Source organism: Terrapene carolina, unplaced genomic scaffold, assembly GCF_002925995.2.
Source record: "Terrapene carolina triunguis isolate 2854851 unplaced genomic scaffold, T_m_triunguis-2.0 Scaffold58, whole genome shotgun sequence".
NCBI lineage: Eukaryota > Metazoa > Chordata > Testudines > Emydidae > Terrapene > Terrapene triunguis.
Genome location: NW_020664409.1, coordinates 73,294,528 through 73,311,544, shown reverse-complemented (window position 1 = coordinate 73,311,544; position 17,017 = coordinate 73,294,528). Strand labels below are relative to the sequence as shown.

The window sequence follows — 17,017 nt, the reverse complement described above, 5'->3', positions numbered from 1 at the left end:
CAAAATTATTCTCCTCAACAACTGCCCCTCTTTCTATATTTTTTGACTCTAGCTTTCCAACCCATATTTTGAGATCAGACCAACTGCCCTTTTGAAACACTGAGAAGTCATTAGGAACTGATGCACCATCCAAATTTGTTACAAACATTTTCTAGTTAATGAAATGTCATGGCATATCTAATAGACACTGCATCTCCCATTATTGCTCAGTGCATAACTACTATCCCTCTGTATAAGATAACAGAATTGGAAAACAAAAAGCGACAGGAATGGACCCAGCAGTACTTCTCTGCCTGTATTGTGCGAATGCTCTGATTTGAATAATTTTTGGAACTCTAGCAGCCTGCCATTGGGGAATGTTTAGGGAAGAGTGAGTATTGCTGGGTGCCTCTCGAAAGGTACATCCAACTGTGATTGGAAAAAGTCTCATTCTCTAGAGACTAAAATATGTCAATAAGCATGTAACCTGCAGGAGGGGTTTCTAGTCCCCAGTTATAGCACTCTCCCCTGCCCCCTCCAGCTATAGGAGTTTTCTATTAATATACATCAGAAAAACAAAAACGACTGGAGATCACACATTGGAACATGGAATCTTCACTTAACTCCTCTTCACTAACAATACCTGAACCGTATTTCTATAGAAGAGCAGAAGGAAGAGCCATCTTCAAACTGAACCTTGCAAAAACCAATGAGTACAAAATTGTAGAAACTTCTAATAAGTCTAATTTCATGAACACCATGACCAATATCAGTCATAAGTAATTGTATACTGCCATCACTGCTACATAACATTTAGTGTTATGGTGCAAGATGTTGTGGAAGTTTTAGACTGTTACGGAACCACAGCACACAAAGTGACAGATGTATCATCTATTTTAAAAACCAAAACCAACCACCATCTCATGCTGAATGATGTAATTTAGACAGCAGCTATCGTCTTCCTCACAAGTAATTTTTTTGCCACTGAATATTCAGAAGTGGGGATTGGTTTTGATGCCCTTTAGATTAACATAAATATACTTTGCACTTACAGCAACTTTCAAGGATCTCAGTGAGTGTTACAGACTTTACACCTCAAAGTTAGTCCAGTACTGGCTACATTCTAGAGATTAACAAAATTGGCAGAGATTGATTTACCCCCAAGTCTCACAAGAAGTCAGTGGCAAACCTTGGGTCTCTCCTTAAGAACAAGGGCATTCTTCCTCCATGACCAGCTATTGGAAGCTTTCGGCAGCAAACGGGCTCCCACGTGGAGTACTCCGGAGTTGCGGAATCCGGTGAGTCTGTAGGAAGAGGAGGCTGTGCAGTCACAGCTCTGATCCAGCCATAGGAACTTTGCTCGTGGCATAGATGAGAAGGGGCACAAAAGGGACGCACAGCAGTGCTGTGCTAAGATCAAGAAGCTGAGGCAAGTGTACCAGAAGGCAAGGGAGGCCAACCATATCTCAGTTGTGGCGCGGAAAACATGCCGCTTCTACAAGGAACTGCATCCCATCCTGGGTGGCCACTCCACCTCCACCACCAAGAGCTCTGAGGCTATTTCAGGGGGACTGGTGGTAGCGACCAGTGGAGTCAACCCCGAGGATGAAGTGGTGGACGAGGAGGTAGATTTGGAGGAAGATGTGGGACAGGCAATAGGTTTGTCCGGTGGTGCGGCTAGAGCCAGGACATCTTTTTGACTCCGGAGGGATCTAGCCAGTCCCAACAGTCCAGGTCTGGCGTTGCCTCAAGGAGAAGAGGGGAGCTCCAGCAAGTATTCATCTTTCTTTGAAAGAGCAGAGTTACACAAGGTACAAGTGTCCTTTATTTTGTTACATGATGCAAATGGGAGAAGGGATCGAAATTAACACCACTAGATACTGTTTGCATCTGCTTCGCATTACCTTGTGCAGCTACGCAGTGGGGGTCCTGTGGAAAAGTTGGTTAATACACAACGAAATCTCCTGGGAATCTTCCACAGAGCTCTAGGAAGCTTTCCTGTAGATACTCTGCAATCCTCTGCTGAAGGTTCCTTGGCAGAGCTGCTTTGTTTCTTCCCCCATTGTAGGCAACTTTGCAGCGCCAATTGGCAATTACTTCTGGAGGAACAAATGCAGCACATAGGCGAGCAGCATACAGACCCGTTCTGAAGGTGCACACATACAGGAGATGCACCCTCACATCTTTGGTTACCCTCAGTAGTGTGCGATTCAGCTTCGATCGCCTTTGCCTTTGGAAAATGGTGCCACTTTTCAGAATAGTGTCCGTAGGCGCTTGTATGGATACCCTTCTGAAACCACTCCGACCCTGTCTTGTCTTGCACGCTCTTTTCCCCCCAGGCCAAACTCATCATGTTTAATGTTCTGGCTGTGCTGAATGTTTGCCAAGTGAGAAAGAGGTGTATGTAACTTATGATTCACTACTGAGTGCACACACAATACTGACTGTATATGGTTTCTTTTGCTTCTGCCCTTGAGGACCAGCTCCTATACGCTGGCAGAGCACCTCCATCAGATAAGGAGGTGAATGAGGAGTAGGAGCAAGGACGACATGTTTTGGGAATTGCTGCAATCGTCAGTTCAGGCAGATAGTGAGTGCAGACCGTGGAGAGAGAAACTACAAACGGATAGCCAAGAGAGAAGACAGGGTCAGGAGTGGATAATAAAGCTCATGGAGGAGCAGAGATGCTGATGTCCCTGATTGCGCTGCAGGCAGAACACATGCATGCTCAACCCCCCACCTGCAGCCCATAGAGAACTGCATTCCATGCCGCCCTCAAACTCCGCCCACACATTCCTCTCACATTCACTGCCCATCGCAGTACCCTTTCACTCCTCCCCAGGGACATTTTCCATAATGACAGCTGGACTTGCACGCAGCTGTGAGATCCTCACTTCAATGAGTGCTGCTCGTTGTCATGTCACTGCATCAGAGGGTGCTAAAGGAGTTGGCGGATGTGATTACAGAGCCACTGGCCATTATCTTCGAAAACTCATGGCGATTGCGGGAGGTCCTGGATGACTGGAAAAAGGCTAATGTAGTGCCCATCTTTAAAAAAGGGAAGGAGGATCCAGGGAACTACAGGCCAGTCAGCCTCACCTCAGTCCCTGGAAAAATCATGGAGCAGGTCCTCAAAGAATCAATTCTGAAGCGCTTAGAAGAGAGGAAAGTGATCAGGAACAGTCAGCATGGATTCACCAAGGGTAAGTCATGCCTGACTAACCTAATTGCCTTCTATGATGAGATAACTGGCTCTGTGGATGAGGGGAAAGAAGTGGACGTATTATTCCCTGACGGTCTCCCACAGTATTCTTGCCAGCAAGTTAAAGTAGTATGGGCTGGATGAATGGACTATAAGGTGGATAGAAAGCTGGCTAGATCGTCGGGCTCAACCGGTAGTGATCAATGGCTCCATGTCTAGTTGGCAACTGGTATCAAGCGGAGTGCCCTAAGGGTCGGTCCTGGGGCCAGTTTTGTTCAATATCTTCATTAATGATCTAGAGGATGGTGTGGACTGCAGAGGAGTGGTAGATATGCTGGAGGGTAGGGATAGGATACAGAGGGACCTAGACAAATTAGAGGATTGGGCCAAAAGAAATCTGATGAGGTTCAACAAGGACAAGTGCAGAGTCCTGCACTTAGGACAGAAGAATCCCATGCTCTACTACAGACTAGGGACCGAGTGGCTAGGCAGCAGTTCTGCAGAAAAGGACCTAGGGGTTACAGTGGATGAGAAGCTGGATATGAGTCAACAGTGTGCCCTGGTTGCCAAGAAGGCTAACGACATTTTGGGCTGTATAAGTAGGGGCATTGCCAGCAGATTGAGGGACATGATCATTCCCCTCTATTCGACATTGGTGAGGCCTCATCTGTTATGAGGAGAGGCTGAAGGAACTGGGATTGTTTAGTCTGCAGAAGAGAAGAATGAGGGGGGATTTGATAGCTGCTTTCAACTACCTGAAAGGGGGTTCCAAAGAGGATGGATCTAGACTGTTCTCAGTGGTACCAGATGACAGAACAAGGAGTAATGGTCTCAAGTTGCAGTGCGGGAGGTTTACGTTGGATATTAGGAAAAACCTTTTCACTCGGAGGGTGGTGAAGCACTGGAATGGGTTACCTAGGGAGGTAGTGGAATCTCCTTCCTTAGAGGTTTTTAAGGTCAGGCTTGACAAAGCCCTAGCTGTGATGATTTAGTTGGGGATTGGTCCTGCTTTGAGCAGGGGATTGGATTAGATGACCTCTTGAGGTCCCTTCCAACCTTGATATTCCATGATTCTATGTCCCTGTAAGAAATGTTAAGCTGTGTATTGCTGTTTAATAAAAATGTAGACCACAAAGACAGTGATTCTTTATTTATGACCTACACAGTGTGGTTGCAACAGAAATTCAAATACTGTGGCAATCGCCACATTTGCAGAGTACAGTTAATAAGCAGGAATCATTACAAGAGTTATTGAAGGTGGCAAGCAAACAATGCTTGGCTCAATTCATTCCAGAAAGACACATTCCTGGTGCTCATTGTCAAAATGATGCTTCCAAGCCTCCTTGATTTGGATAGCACCCGCTGTGCCCCTCTAATTGTCCTGATATCTGTCTACTCAAAATCAGCTGCAAGGTGATCTACCTCAACCTTCCACCCTGGGGAAAACTTTTCCCCCTTGGCGTCACAAACGTTATACAGAACACATCAGGCTGCTATGACCATGGGAATATTTTCCTCACTGCGGTCTAACTTGCCAAAGAGACAGTGCCAACAACGCTTTAATCTGCCAAATGCACATTCTATGGTCATTCTGCACCTGCTGAGTCTGTTGTTGAAGTGCTCCTTGCTGCTGTCAAGGTTTCCAGTGAGATGCTTCATGAGCCACAGGAATAAAGGGTAGGCTGGGTCTCCCAGGATCACTTTGGGCATTTCCACATACCCTATTGGAATCCTCTCGTCTGGAAAGAAAGTCCCTGAATGCAGCTTTCTATACAGGCCAGTGTTTCTGAAGATGTGTGCGTCATGCACCTTCCCTGACCACCCCGCATTGATGTCAGTGAAATGACCCCAGTGATCCACAAGTGCCTGCAATACCATAGAGAGGTTGCCTTTTCTGTTGATGTACTCCGTCGCAAGATGGTCTGGGGCCCTAATTGGGATGTGTGCACCATCTACCGCCCCATCGCAGTTAAGGAATCCATTGCCGCAAAGTCATGCACTATTTCATGCACATTGCCCAGAGTCACAGTCCTTCGTAGCAGGAGATGATTAATGGCCCTGCATACTTGCATCACCACAATCCTCATGGTGGACTTCACAACTCCAAAGTGATTTGCAACTGACCAATAGCAGTGTAGAATTGCCAGCTTCCACACTGTGATCACCACTCACTTTTCCTCCCTTAAGGCAGCTCTCATTTTGGTGTTCTTGCACCACAGGGCAGGGGCAAGCGCCACACACAGTTCAAGGAAGGTGGTTTTGCGCTTACAAAAGTTCTGCAGCCACTACTCATCATCCCATACCTGCATCACAATTAGAGTCCACCACTCGGTGCTTGTTTCCCAACCCCACTAGTGACAGTCCACTGTGTGCAGCTCTCTGCGAATGACAACATCAATTTTGAATTGTTTCTTTCAATGGCACACAGCAGGGCAGGCAGTACAGATTCCTGTTCAGATTCGCAGCTCATGAAATACTGTATGATCAGCCATGTTGTGTTCATAATGCTTATCACAAGACTGGTGAGCAGTGCAGGATCCATGCTTTCAGGCAGAGAGGACAGGTGCAAAGTGTACAGGCACAGCTGAAAAACGGCACAAAATGCAGTTGGAAGCCCTTGGAATTATGGAATGGAGAAAACTGCGTCATGGGGGTGGTGATCCTTCCCCATGATGCACTGCAATCCATCCCCAGAACTCCTAGTGGGAGAAGGTGATGATTTGCATAGTGGGATAGCTATCCATGGTGCTCAAGCACCAACTGTGGATGCATTCTGCTGTCACAAGGTGTGTTGTGTGAACATGAACAAGCAATGTAATTACAGCAGTTTATGATCAATGTAACAAGTCAACTCAACTCTTACATTATTTTCTTATATATCACACATGTATTCCCATACACTGACAAGCCTTTTTATTATTAAAAACTATAGCACTAGTACAGGGGTCAGCAACCTTCGGCACGTAGCCCATCAGGGTATTCCACTGGCGAGCCGCGAGACATTTTGTTTACATTGACCATCTGCAGGCACGGCCCCCTGCAGCAGCCAGTGGCTGCAGTTCGCCATGTCCAGCCAATGGAAGCTGCGGGGGGTGGGAGGGGAAGAGGGGGTGTTCCTGCAGACGGTAAACGTAAACAAAATGTCTCGCAGCCTGCCAGCAGATTACCCTGATGGGCTGCGTGCCGAAGGTTGCCGACCCTGGCACTAGTACACTGAAAGAAAGACAGTTGAAACTGTCTCCCTCGGGGGCTTGTGATAAGCACAAGAAAACTTGGAGGGTTGGGGCGGTATAGAGAGAATTGAAAAAGAAGGAAAAGAAAAAGAAAAAGAAAAAAAAAAAGGAATAGAGCACTATGTCAATGATGGAATCAGCCATTATAGAAATCCTTGACCTTGTCAACACAACCTGTTGAACCTTTTGGTAGTAGGTCAAAGAGGCTTTCCTTATTTCCATAAATGCTCACTTATTAGATTTATGGACCAATGTTCGGTCATTAGCTACTGACTCCTTATTGCTTTTCCATGTACATGCATTTAAATATACAATTTAGCACTGAGGAGACCCACTCCTTCCCCTTGCACTTACTTCACATTTGCTGGATTATTTTCAGTTCCAGAAAACTTCATTAAAAAGAAAAAAAGGTTAAGGTTACTCAATAACAAAAAAGAAAAAAAGTACTTCCTTATCGCATCATTTACAAAACCCAAGGGAGTAAGTCTTATACTGCTCACATAAATGCATATCTTTCTATATGATAGTTTTTTATTGCAACTAAACAAGCCACATAAATTTTTATTAAATAAATTAAGGCTTTTCCTAAATATTAGAAGATATTTAGTTAGTGCCCTAACAGAAACTATCAAATGGAAAAAGTCAGCTGATTTATTAAGAAAGTAGAATTTTGAGGTAAAGTAGTTACAGTTGATGTTCTTTGGAATAGTATCCCATATTTAATTTCCTAGGAATAGTGTACAACTGTCAATTAAAGATAACTTTATGGGCGTATTTGGACTTGCTTCTGAGGCTGATCAATACATGAAATTGTTGTGTATCTGCCCTGGTCCTGAGCAGCTTGCAGTAGGACCTCTGCACCTACATAGAACCCCTTGACTGCAGTGTAGGGGCTCTACACAGGTAGACCCTATGCCTGCATGAATTGTTTTACAGGGTCATAGTTCTTGTTTTTTCCAGAAGGGTTGTTTATGGTGTATGTATTATGGACTCAAAGAAAGAATAGTAATTTAGGTCAGAATTAAGGTTGCACATCTTATTGAGAAGGATTATTTGTTTTATGTGGCCTGTGCAAGTTTTATGATGTGCTTAGCTATTCATTTCCTTGCTTTTACATTAAGCGGTTGAGTTTGGTAAGTGACATGATAGGCAAGTGTAGCAAACTTAACTAATTTTAAGATGGTTTAGTTTTGGAATTTCCCTTTTACATTTTTTTTTCTGTGCAGATAAATGTGAGCTGTCCATCCTGGTTCAGTAAAATGTAACCTATCTGTGCTAGGATGTCTACCCCACACAGGACTGGAAGGGGTTAAGATGGCCAGGTGGGCCAATTAACTCCACAGGCTGCACCTGGAAGAGGAACAGGGAATTGATTGGAAGCAGGCTCATCTGGAGGGTTCTATATAAGCCAGGAAGCTGGCAACAGAAGGGGAAAACAGCAAGGTAAGACAGTGCAGGCCTTGGCTGCTGACTGGAGGACCCCTGAGCTAGAACCCAGAGTAGAGGGTGTGGCCAGGTTCCTCTACCAGCCACTGGGGACATGGCAGTGGACTACCTAGTCCAATTTGTTCTGGAAAGACTTTGTTAGCCCCTGGAAGTGGAAACCACATAGTGACCCCAGCCGGAGGGCTGAGTCACAAAGAGGAGGCTGTGGTTCTTGGAGCGAGAGGGATCCACAGGATGAGAGTACGACAGGATAGACCCTGCACTGGGGAGAGCTAATCCCAGGACAGCCAGGAGGAGGCACCACCAGCAGCGAGTGCACCCATGGCACCATCTCTTCAAAGTTATTCATTTAAAATAATAAGTCGTGCTGCCAGGGCCGGCTCTAGCGTTTTTGCCGCCCCAAGCAGCAAAAAACAAACAAACAAACAAAAGCTGCGATTGCAAGCGGCGGCAGCTCTACCACCGCTTCATTCTACGGTGGCAATTCGGTGGCAGATTCTTCGCTCCAAGAGGGAGTGACGACCCCGCTGCCGAATTGCTGCCGAACGGCCGGAGGTGCCGCCCCCCTCTTCATTGGCTGCCCCAGGCACCTGCCGGCCCCGCTGGGCTCTGGAGCCGGCCCCGCTGGGCTCTGGAGCCGGCCCCGCTGGGCTCTGGAGCCGGCCCCGCTGGGCTCTGGAGCCGGCCCCGCTGGGCTCTCTCAGCTCCTGCACAGCCTAACCTATACTTCAGGTCTTTGGTGATGAACACCCATATTGGCCACCACTCTAGGGTGGATGGTACCCTCAACATCTTCTAGGAAACAGCATCTCTTGGGGCCTAGTTCAGGAATCCTTACCCAGAGACTCCACATGGAAATCTTGAAGCACGGTTAAGCAAAGCAATGTTTCCCTCCCCACTGAAAGAGTTTCCCTCTGGATTCACACTTTTGGGATGGTCACTACTCCCCCATATAACACCCTCTGAACACAGCACAGGGGAAAGTTCCAAATGGCCCCCATGAACTGCTTCTAGAACGTTTCAGGGATAATGCTTGCATCAAGAATGGGGTTGCCTATGATCTATCTCAAAGAGAGACAGCTATTATGGCAACTTCCTTTTTAAATTGCTGAATAGAACTTGGATAATTTGACTCACAAGAAGCAAGGATTGTGAAAAAAGTGATGGGAAAGGACTCTTGGGTTTGTGGTCCACTATTGGTATCAACATTGTTTAACCCCCTCCTGTAAGTTTCCACTAGAACGTATGGTACTAGACTGCACTTCAATTGCTGGTGGCTAGGGATGAAGGGAATGCAACACCGTTTGTTTAGTACAGACAGAAATGAAGAGTGGTTTAATGAGAACTTTCCATTAGATATTTTTAGGGAGGTTGAATGTTTCAGCAGGATATGTTGTTAAAGTATGCCCTGGGCTTCCGGCAAACAATGGCGGATATGCACAGTACGTCCCAGAAAGGATACTTCATGCTGTAAAAGATTGTATGGATGGCTTCAGGGCACCAACAGTAGATCACCAAAAGAGGTTTAGATTAGCCATCCGATATTCCACTTACTAAGGCCACATCTACTCTACAAACTTTGGTTGATGCAAGTTATGTAGCATAAAGCTACCACAGTTCATATATTCGTCGTGCACATGCATGCTTAGCTCCTTATATTGGCACTGCAGGTACTCACCAGGAGTGCTTGTGTCAATGCACAGTGCAGTGCACCATGGGTAGGTATCCCAGTGTACAACCCACCACCATCCAGCACACTGTCTTTTGGTGAAGTTTTGGCAATGCCTGTTGAGGCAGAAATGAGTTGCACATGGGGGACTGGGAGCAAGGAGTCAACTTCTCAGCATGCAACTATCTATATCTACTGTGAATCAATTCTAAGATTGTTGGTGGTGTTCACAGAGCAGCTACAGATGGTGGAGCGCTGCTTCTGGGCCCGAGAAACGAGCACTGACTGGCAGGATGACATCATAATGCAGGCTTGGGATGACAAGCTGTGGCTGCAGAACTTCCGGATGTGCAAGGCCATATTTCTGGATTTGTGTGCTGAGCTTGCCTCAGCCCTCCAGTGCAAGGGCACCAAAATGAGAGCTGCATTGACAATGGGAATAGTGAGTGGCAATCGCACTGTGGAAACTTGCAGAGCTGGATTGCTACCAATCAGTGGGAAATCATTCTGGCGATGCAAAATCCACTGTGGGGCCCATTGTCATACAAGTGTTCAGGGCCATTAATCGCCTCCTGCTATGCAGGACTGTGACTCTGAGCAATGTGCAGAATGTAGTGGATGGATTTGTAGCAATGGGGTTCCCAAACTTCTGTGGAGCAATAGATGGCACGCGTATCCCTATTTTGGCACCAGTCCACCTTGCCGCAGAGGTCAGAAAGGACTATTTCTATAATTATGAAGTGTTGATGGATCGCCAGAGATGCTTCAACAACATCAGGGTTGGCTGGTCAGAGAAGGTGCATGATACAGACGCTCCCTGACTTACGCAAGCGTTCTGTTCCGGAACGCCTTGCATAAGTCGAATTTTGCATAAGTCGGGAATGTATACCCGACAATTACGCAAAAAAAAGCGTATGGAACTTTTTCCGTAAGTGCAGATTTGCGTAAGTTGGGTTTGCGTAACCCTGGGGAACATCTGTACTTGAATCTTTAAGAACACAGGACTGTTCAGAAAGCTACAAGGAGGGACTTTCCCATCTGGTGGATAACCATTGCCAATGTCGAAATACTAATAGTAATCCTGGGGGACACCCAATCTAGCTGTTGTTCCCCTGGCTCATGAAGCTGTACACCGGTCACCTTGACAGCACCAAGGAAAGGTTCAACCATTGGCTCAGCAGGTGCAGAATGACAGCTGAATGAGCTTTTGGTAGATTAAACAACGCCAGTGTCACTTCATTCACAAGACTGGACCTGAATTTAAAAAAAAAAAAAAAATCACAATGGTTATAGCTGCCTGCTGTGTCCCACATAATATCTGTGAAGCAAAAGGGGAAAAATTTGCTGCTGAGTGGGAAGTGGAGTGGCTGTCTGCTGAGTTTCAACAGCTAGACACGAGGGCTATTAGAAGAGGTCAGTCCTGAGCTATATGGCTAAGAGAGGCTTTGAAAGAGCACTTTAACTGCGTGCCACAGTAATGCATTGTGGTGGATTGTGCTCTACCTGGTCCTGCTGTTTTGGAGTCTGTTAGGAATTGTGTGATGCATGGTGTACATCTGTGAATATAACACTGTCAATGCTCCTATTAATTTTGAAGCGTTTGCTGTGCATGTAGGATTATTACATTGTGTCACTGATCCTATGTGCTGTCACACTGTACAGCAAGAAGTGGGTCCTTTTAGAACTGCTAAGTTCTCTGCAGCGTATGTTGTGAACTAATAAAGAGGAATTATTTTTCCAAATAGAATTTTATTCAGTAACTAAGTCAGCTCAAGAAGTCTGTGCAATTTAAAAGCAAATACATTAAAAACTTAAATTAATGGAACAGAACTTAAGCAGAAAGAACATTCATGTCCATTTTACCTACACATACAGCAACCATGGCTGTCTCAGGTCAGTGTATGAGAAGTGTGGCTGTCCTTAACGTTCTTCGGGGTGAAGTGGTAGGAGTTGGGATGCGGCCCCCTGATACCATGTGGTATGTTGAGCGGGGTGTGTAGGGAGATGATGCTGTAATGGAGTTCTCCATGAACTGCAAAGGGAGGCGAGCCCATGACAGTTGAACCTGTAGGTCCACAAGAGTCTTCGGCATCTGTTTGCTGCCGAAGAAGCCCAGTCATGTCCTGGTGCATCTGATTCTGTTTTTCCTTCGAAGATTCCTGGGCCTTTCTACAGGCTACCTGCAGTGTTCATCCTCCAGGCCCCATGCTCACGGTCTGATGCAACACTGGCTTGCAGGATCTTGCTGAATGTGTCATCCTGAGTCCTCTTCTTTCTCCTTATCTGGCTTAGGTGTTCCACAGTTGTGGCTGTGGAACCCCTCAAGGCTGCAACGGCAGCAGCTGCAGATAAAACACACAGAGGTACCACTGTCAGTATAGTCACAGTGGAAAGTGAAAGTGAAGATTCAGAACTCCCTTCCCTTCCTCCCCTAAAATTTTACACCAGACATGCTTATTGACACTTCTGCTACAGAGTGCTTGTGTGCAGTACCACTCACAGCACCAGCACTGATGAGTATCGCCCACCAGGAGTGAGGGAAATGAAGAGGGAATTGCTCGGTTGCATGAAGCTATGCATAAAGGGCAATGGCACTGAATGCTGGCACCATTGACCACAGATGCTGAAGGTTTTATCTGATCTCTCTCTCCTGAGGGTAACAAAGGCACAGAGCACTGCTGGTGTCCTGAAGCCTCCCAGGCTCGTATGCTGCTAGCCTGTGTACTGCAATGGCACTTGCCAAAGTTATTACTGTATGCAGTGTAGTTATAGCTATGTTAGTCCCAAGATATTAACGAGACAAGGTGGGTGAGGTAATATCTTTTATTGGACCACCTTCTCTTGGTGAGAGAGAGAAGCTTTTGAGCCACACAGAAATGTACTCAGAGCATCACTTTCCCAGACTTGAAGAAGAGCTCTGTGTGGCTTGAAAGTTTGTCTCTCTCACCAACAGAAGTTGGACCAATAAAAGATATTACCTTACGCATCTTGTCTCTCAAGTTATTATTGACTGGCATGGGAAAGTGTCCTTATTGCAGAGGAAGAAATAAGGCTGCCATCCCTAGAAACATTCTGGAGAGGGTTGCAGAGTACTTCCATGAAAGTTTCATCAAGACACGCAGGAGGATTCAAGGGACATCCCTGTGTACATAAACAAATTGTTCCACATGGCCCCACTATCCTACCTCTAGAGGGGAATGAAAAGCAGATAACACTACCTCTTCTACTACAAGTAAATTAATGAAGAGTCAACAGCTGTGTCCTGGTAAGTTGAAGGTGCCATCATTGTAATGGGAAATACATTTACACACTTACCCAAGGTTGCTTCCCCGCATCAGGCTCGCTTGTGCTTGACTGCCGGGACCGACTGGACAGCGGTGGAGTCTCAAACAGGTTCTGGTTCACCTTGTAGCTGGACCTCCCACTCTCACATTCCCCATCCTCCTCCACCTCTTCATTGCCAGGGGCCTGAAACTTGGGCTTCTTGGTGGTATCCACAATAGTCTGTGGAGTGGTGGTGGGGTCTCCGCCAAGTACAGCATTCAGCTCTTTGTAAAAGCGGTACGTCTGCAGCTTGGCACCAGATCGACTGTTGGCCTTGCTGGCCTTCTGATAGCTTGACGCAGTTCCTTTGCTTTCATATGGCACTGGTGCCAGTCCCGGTCATACCCCTTCGCCTGCATCTCCCATGCAATCTGCTCATAGATATCCACCTTTCTTTGGCGGGTCTGTAGCTATGCCTACACAGCCTCTTCTCCTCAGTGGCCTAGGAGATCCAATATCTCCAGTCTACTCCATTCCGGAGTACCTCTGGAGCATGTAGCCTGCATGGTCAGCTGGGCAGTTGTACACAACAATGGATTGCTGCTAGATGTGCTTGCCAAGCTGGACAATCAGGAAGAGTCATTTAAAAAAAATGTATGAGGCTTTAAAGGGAAGGGAGGCCGTTCGATTTCTGTGACCGCTGGGTATTTACCATTGTTAGCAGAGCTATTAGTGTCAGGCATTGTGGAACAGCTGCTGGAAGACTGTTAGTGTTGTCATAGGCAACAGCTTTTACCCTTGTGCTGCATTGACCTCAGTACATTGACCCCGGCTCAATGGGGGACGATGTTATAAGCACCACATTACAGAGATGCAGTATCAGTGGGAGACAAGTTTAAATGTAGATACATGCACAACTAGGTTAACGCAAGACGGCTTACGTTGACCTAACTTTGAGACCAGGCCTCACATACAATCTCGACAGTATGAAGTACTTTGCATTCCAGTCAGAACGAACAGTTACTTTGTGATTGTGAAGTATACATTAAACCCACTATACCGCACCCACAAGAGACCGGTGTTTGTTTCCTTTAACCAGGAAAAGCTAAAAGCCCTCAGAGGAGAGAAATGGGGGATGGAGGAGGGAAAAGAACATTAGTCAGTCAACTTGCACTGAAGCACGTGGGAATAATTTACATAGCACCTTTCCCCATCAAAGTTTACAAAATCCTTTAACTGTACAGAGACACTGAAAAGCAGTTACCTCGAGGGTGGAGGGCATCAGTCAGAACACTGCAAAACAAGTTGAGGGAAGGAAGAGGCAAAATTCTGGTAAAAGACATTAGTGCAAACCTCTGATTTTAAGACGCAAACCATGGGATTTTTACCTGACACAAAGCCCCTTAACAAAAAAAGGACAATTCCCACGGAGAGGCAATAACAAGTGTGCTTCTAAGTCACTTGGTCACTTTTCAAAAAGTCACACGCTATTCAAGTGACCAATATTTTACACACATTAAAATTTGCCACCTAAACCTGGAACCCCACCAGTGGATTCTGAAATAATTACCCTGATCAAATACTGAGCAGGCTATTCCCTATAGCACAAGCCTTCACCATGGCAGCCAATACTCTTTTGATAGCTTCATGCATTCGCTGTAAAAGGACTTCTTTGTTCCTGTCTCATTGCTTTACCTGGGATAGTACGTGTAGTTCATGAAGAGCTGAGCGCCAGCTGGATAGTATGCTGTGGAGGACTGGAGCGTTCGTGGATTCAAAAGCACGGAGGGCTGATAAAGGGCAGCTTCTGTTGGAATAACTGCTGCAGGAGCTGGAAGTGAGTAGGACGGAGGAGAAAGACCTAAAAGAACCAAAGGAGGATAGATTAACATGGTTCACCAAATTCCAGTATATTCAGCAAGACAGCCTCAAAGTAAATCTAGGGTCTTTCCAACCTGGAAAAAACTTGCTCACATTTTCATAAAGTTATCTGTGTAGAAATCACAAAACAAAAAAAGGTATGTGACAATACACAGAAGCCATCTCTTGCTCTCAAGGTTATTATAGGGAGGCACATGATAAATTGGTCTCTTAAACAACAGAGTACAGGACACATAGTAATGGGCATAAAATTGCAGCAAGGGAGATTTAGATTAGAACCAGGAAAAACTTCCTGTCAGCGAAGTTAAACATTTGGACAAAATGCCTAGGGAGGGTGTGGAATCTCAGTCAGTGAGGTTAAGAACAGGTTAGACCAGGGGTCGGCAACCTGCAGCACGCGTGCCAAACACGGCACCGAGCCGATTTTGAATGGCACGCGGCTGCCTGCTGCGGTTCCGACCCCCAGCCTCACTCAGCCCCCCCACCCACCGCTCTCCCCTGCGGGGGCAGGAGGCAGAAGCTTCGTCCTGCAGCAGCCAAGCTCCCCCGCTTCTTCTCCCAGCCGAGGTGCAGCCTGCTTTCCTGCCCCTCCTCCTCTCCTTCCCTGCGCCGGCCCTTGCAAAGGGGGGGGGAGGAGTGGCAGCGTGGCTGCTCCGCAAAAGCCCCGTGGCCCCGCTCTCCCGGCCGGAGCTTCAGCCGGTGCGCGGCAGCCCCACGACCCGTTGCGAAAGCCGGCCCTGGGTAAAGGAGGCAGAGAAGAGGTAGGGACGGGGCCTTGGGGCAGGGGGTGGAACAGGACATATCCCTTCCAGCCCCCTGCCATGAGTCGCTCAGGGCAGAGGGCTGGGAGCACCTCCACGAGCCGAGCACCCCAGCCCTCTGCCCTGCACCCCACCCACACACCCAGCCTTCTGCCCTACACCCCCCCAGCCCTCTGCCCTGACCTCTGAAGCCCCCCACACCGCCAGCCTTCTGCCCTGCACCCCCCACACCCCTCCAGCCCTCTGCTCTGACCTCTGAAGCCCCCCACACCCACCCTTCTGGGGTGTGGGGGGCTTCAGAGATCAGGCCCCACTCAGCCCGCTGCCGGCCTAGGTGAACAGAACGCCAGGCTGGCAGCGAGCTGAGCAGGCTGGTGGCGTAAGATCAGCATTTTAATTTAATTTTAAATGAAGCTTCTTAAATATTTTGAAAACCTTGTTTACTTTACATACAAACAATAGTTTAGTTATATAATATATAGACTTATAGAGAGAGACCCTCTAAAAAAACGTTAAAATGTATTACCGGCACGCGAAACCTTAAATTAAAGTAAATAAATGAAGACTCGGCACACCGCTTCTGAAAGGTTGCCTACCCCTGGGTTAGACAAACATCTATCAGGGATGGTCTAGGTAATATTTAGTCCTGCCTCGGTGCAGGGGATTCGACTAGATGACCTACCAAAGTCCCTTCCTGCCCTACATTTCTAGGATTCTATGATTTGTGGGAACAAATTCTCTTTCCAAAGAGATGAGTTGGTTTACTGGTCTAGTTTCAGTTATCAGTTAAGTCTCCTCTGTTCAAAAGACAAGAGCAAAGTAGGTCAATATCCAAGATTATATCTGTCCAATCTTCCCCATTATACAGGGCATTCCTTCAATTTAGAAATCTCCATCCCTAACAGGCCCATTATATTATTCCTTGGTACTTCCCACCATGTCACTTCTTCATTTAACAGGATAATGCAAATTCAAAAAACAAAGGTTGTTTCTACAAGTTGCACACATACAAGAACTGGGGGGTCAGACTACTCCCCAAAGCCCTTAAGAGTAGTGTCTCTCCTTCTTCCAGCAGCATATTCTGATCAATGTAGACAGACTAGGAATGGCAAAACTGATCACACTTTTTTTAAGGGACCAGCACTTGTGAAGAGACCATCTGATGACTCAACTCCTCACTTCCCCCATCACAAGCAGACAAGGGGACATGGCCTGTTTGAACTTTTAGTCACCTGTGCTCACAGCTGTAAGAAGGTGAAACTCAGAAATCCAAAAACTTTTCCATGATTTCAGCAGAGTTCATTAGCCTGCTCTGAGAACCTTCACAAAAAAGTCTCTGAACAAAAATCAGAGTACACTTGCCGCATCTCTAGGGGAGAGTGACCTGTCTATCCCTCACTCCCATTCAGGCCTTTGGCTTTCTGCTGACAAGGGGACCAATTATGATGGTGGTAGTTTCTCTGATGGGGTGAGGGATAGCTCAGTGGTTTGCGCATTGGCCTGCTAAACCCAGGGTTGTGAGTTCAATCCTTGAGGGGGCCATTTAGGGAACTGGGGTAAAAATCTGTCTGGGGATTAGTCC

The 17,017-nt window shown here is 46.7% G+C and overlaps 1 protein-coding gene across 2 annotated transcripts in view; it reads right to left on the bottom strand.

Annotated features, from left to right (window-relative positions):
• Positions 1-17,017, bottom strand: part of ESRP1 (epithelial splicing regulatory protein 1) — a 63,753-nt gene that overhangs the window by 6,681 nt on the left and 40,055 nt on the right. For both annotated transcript variants that reach the window (XM_026659119.2, XM_026659115.1), the window contains exon 13: positions 14,489-14,654. In XM_026659119.2, the coding sequence (XP_026514904.1) occupies positions 14,489-14,654 (166 nt within the window). The remainder of the gene's footprint in view (positions 1-14,488; positions 14,655-17,017) is intronic.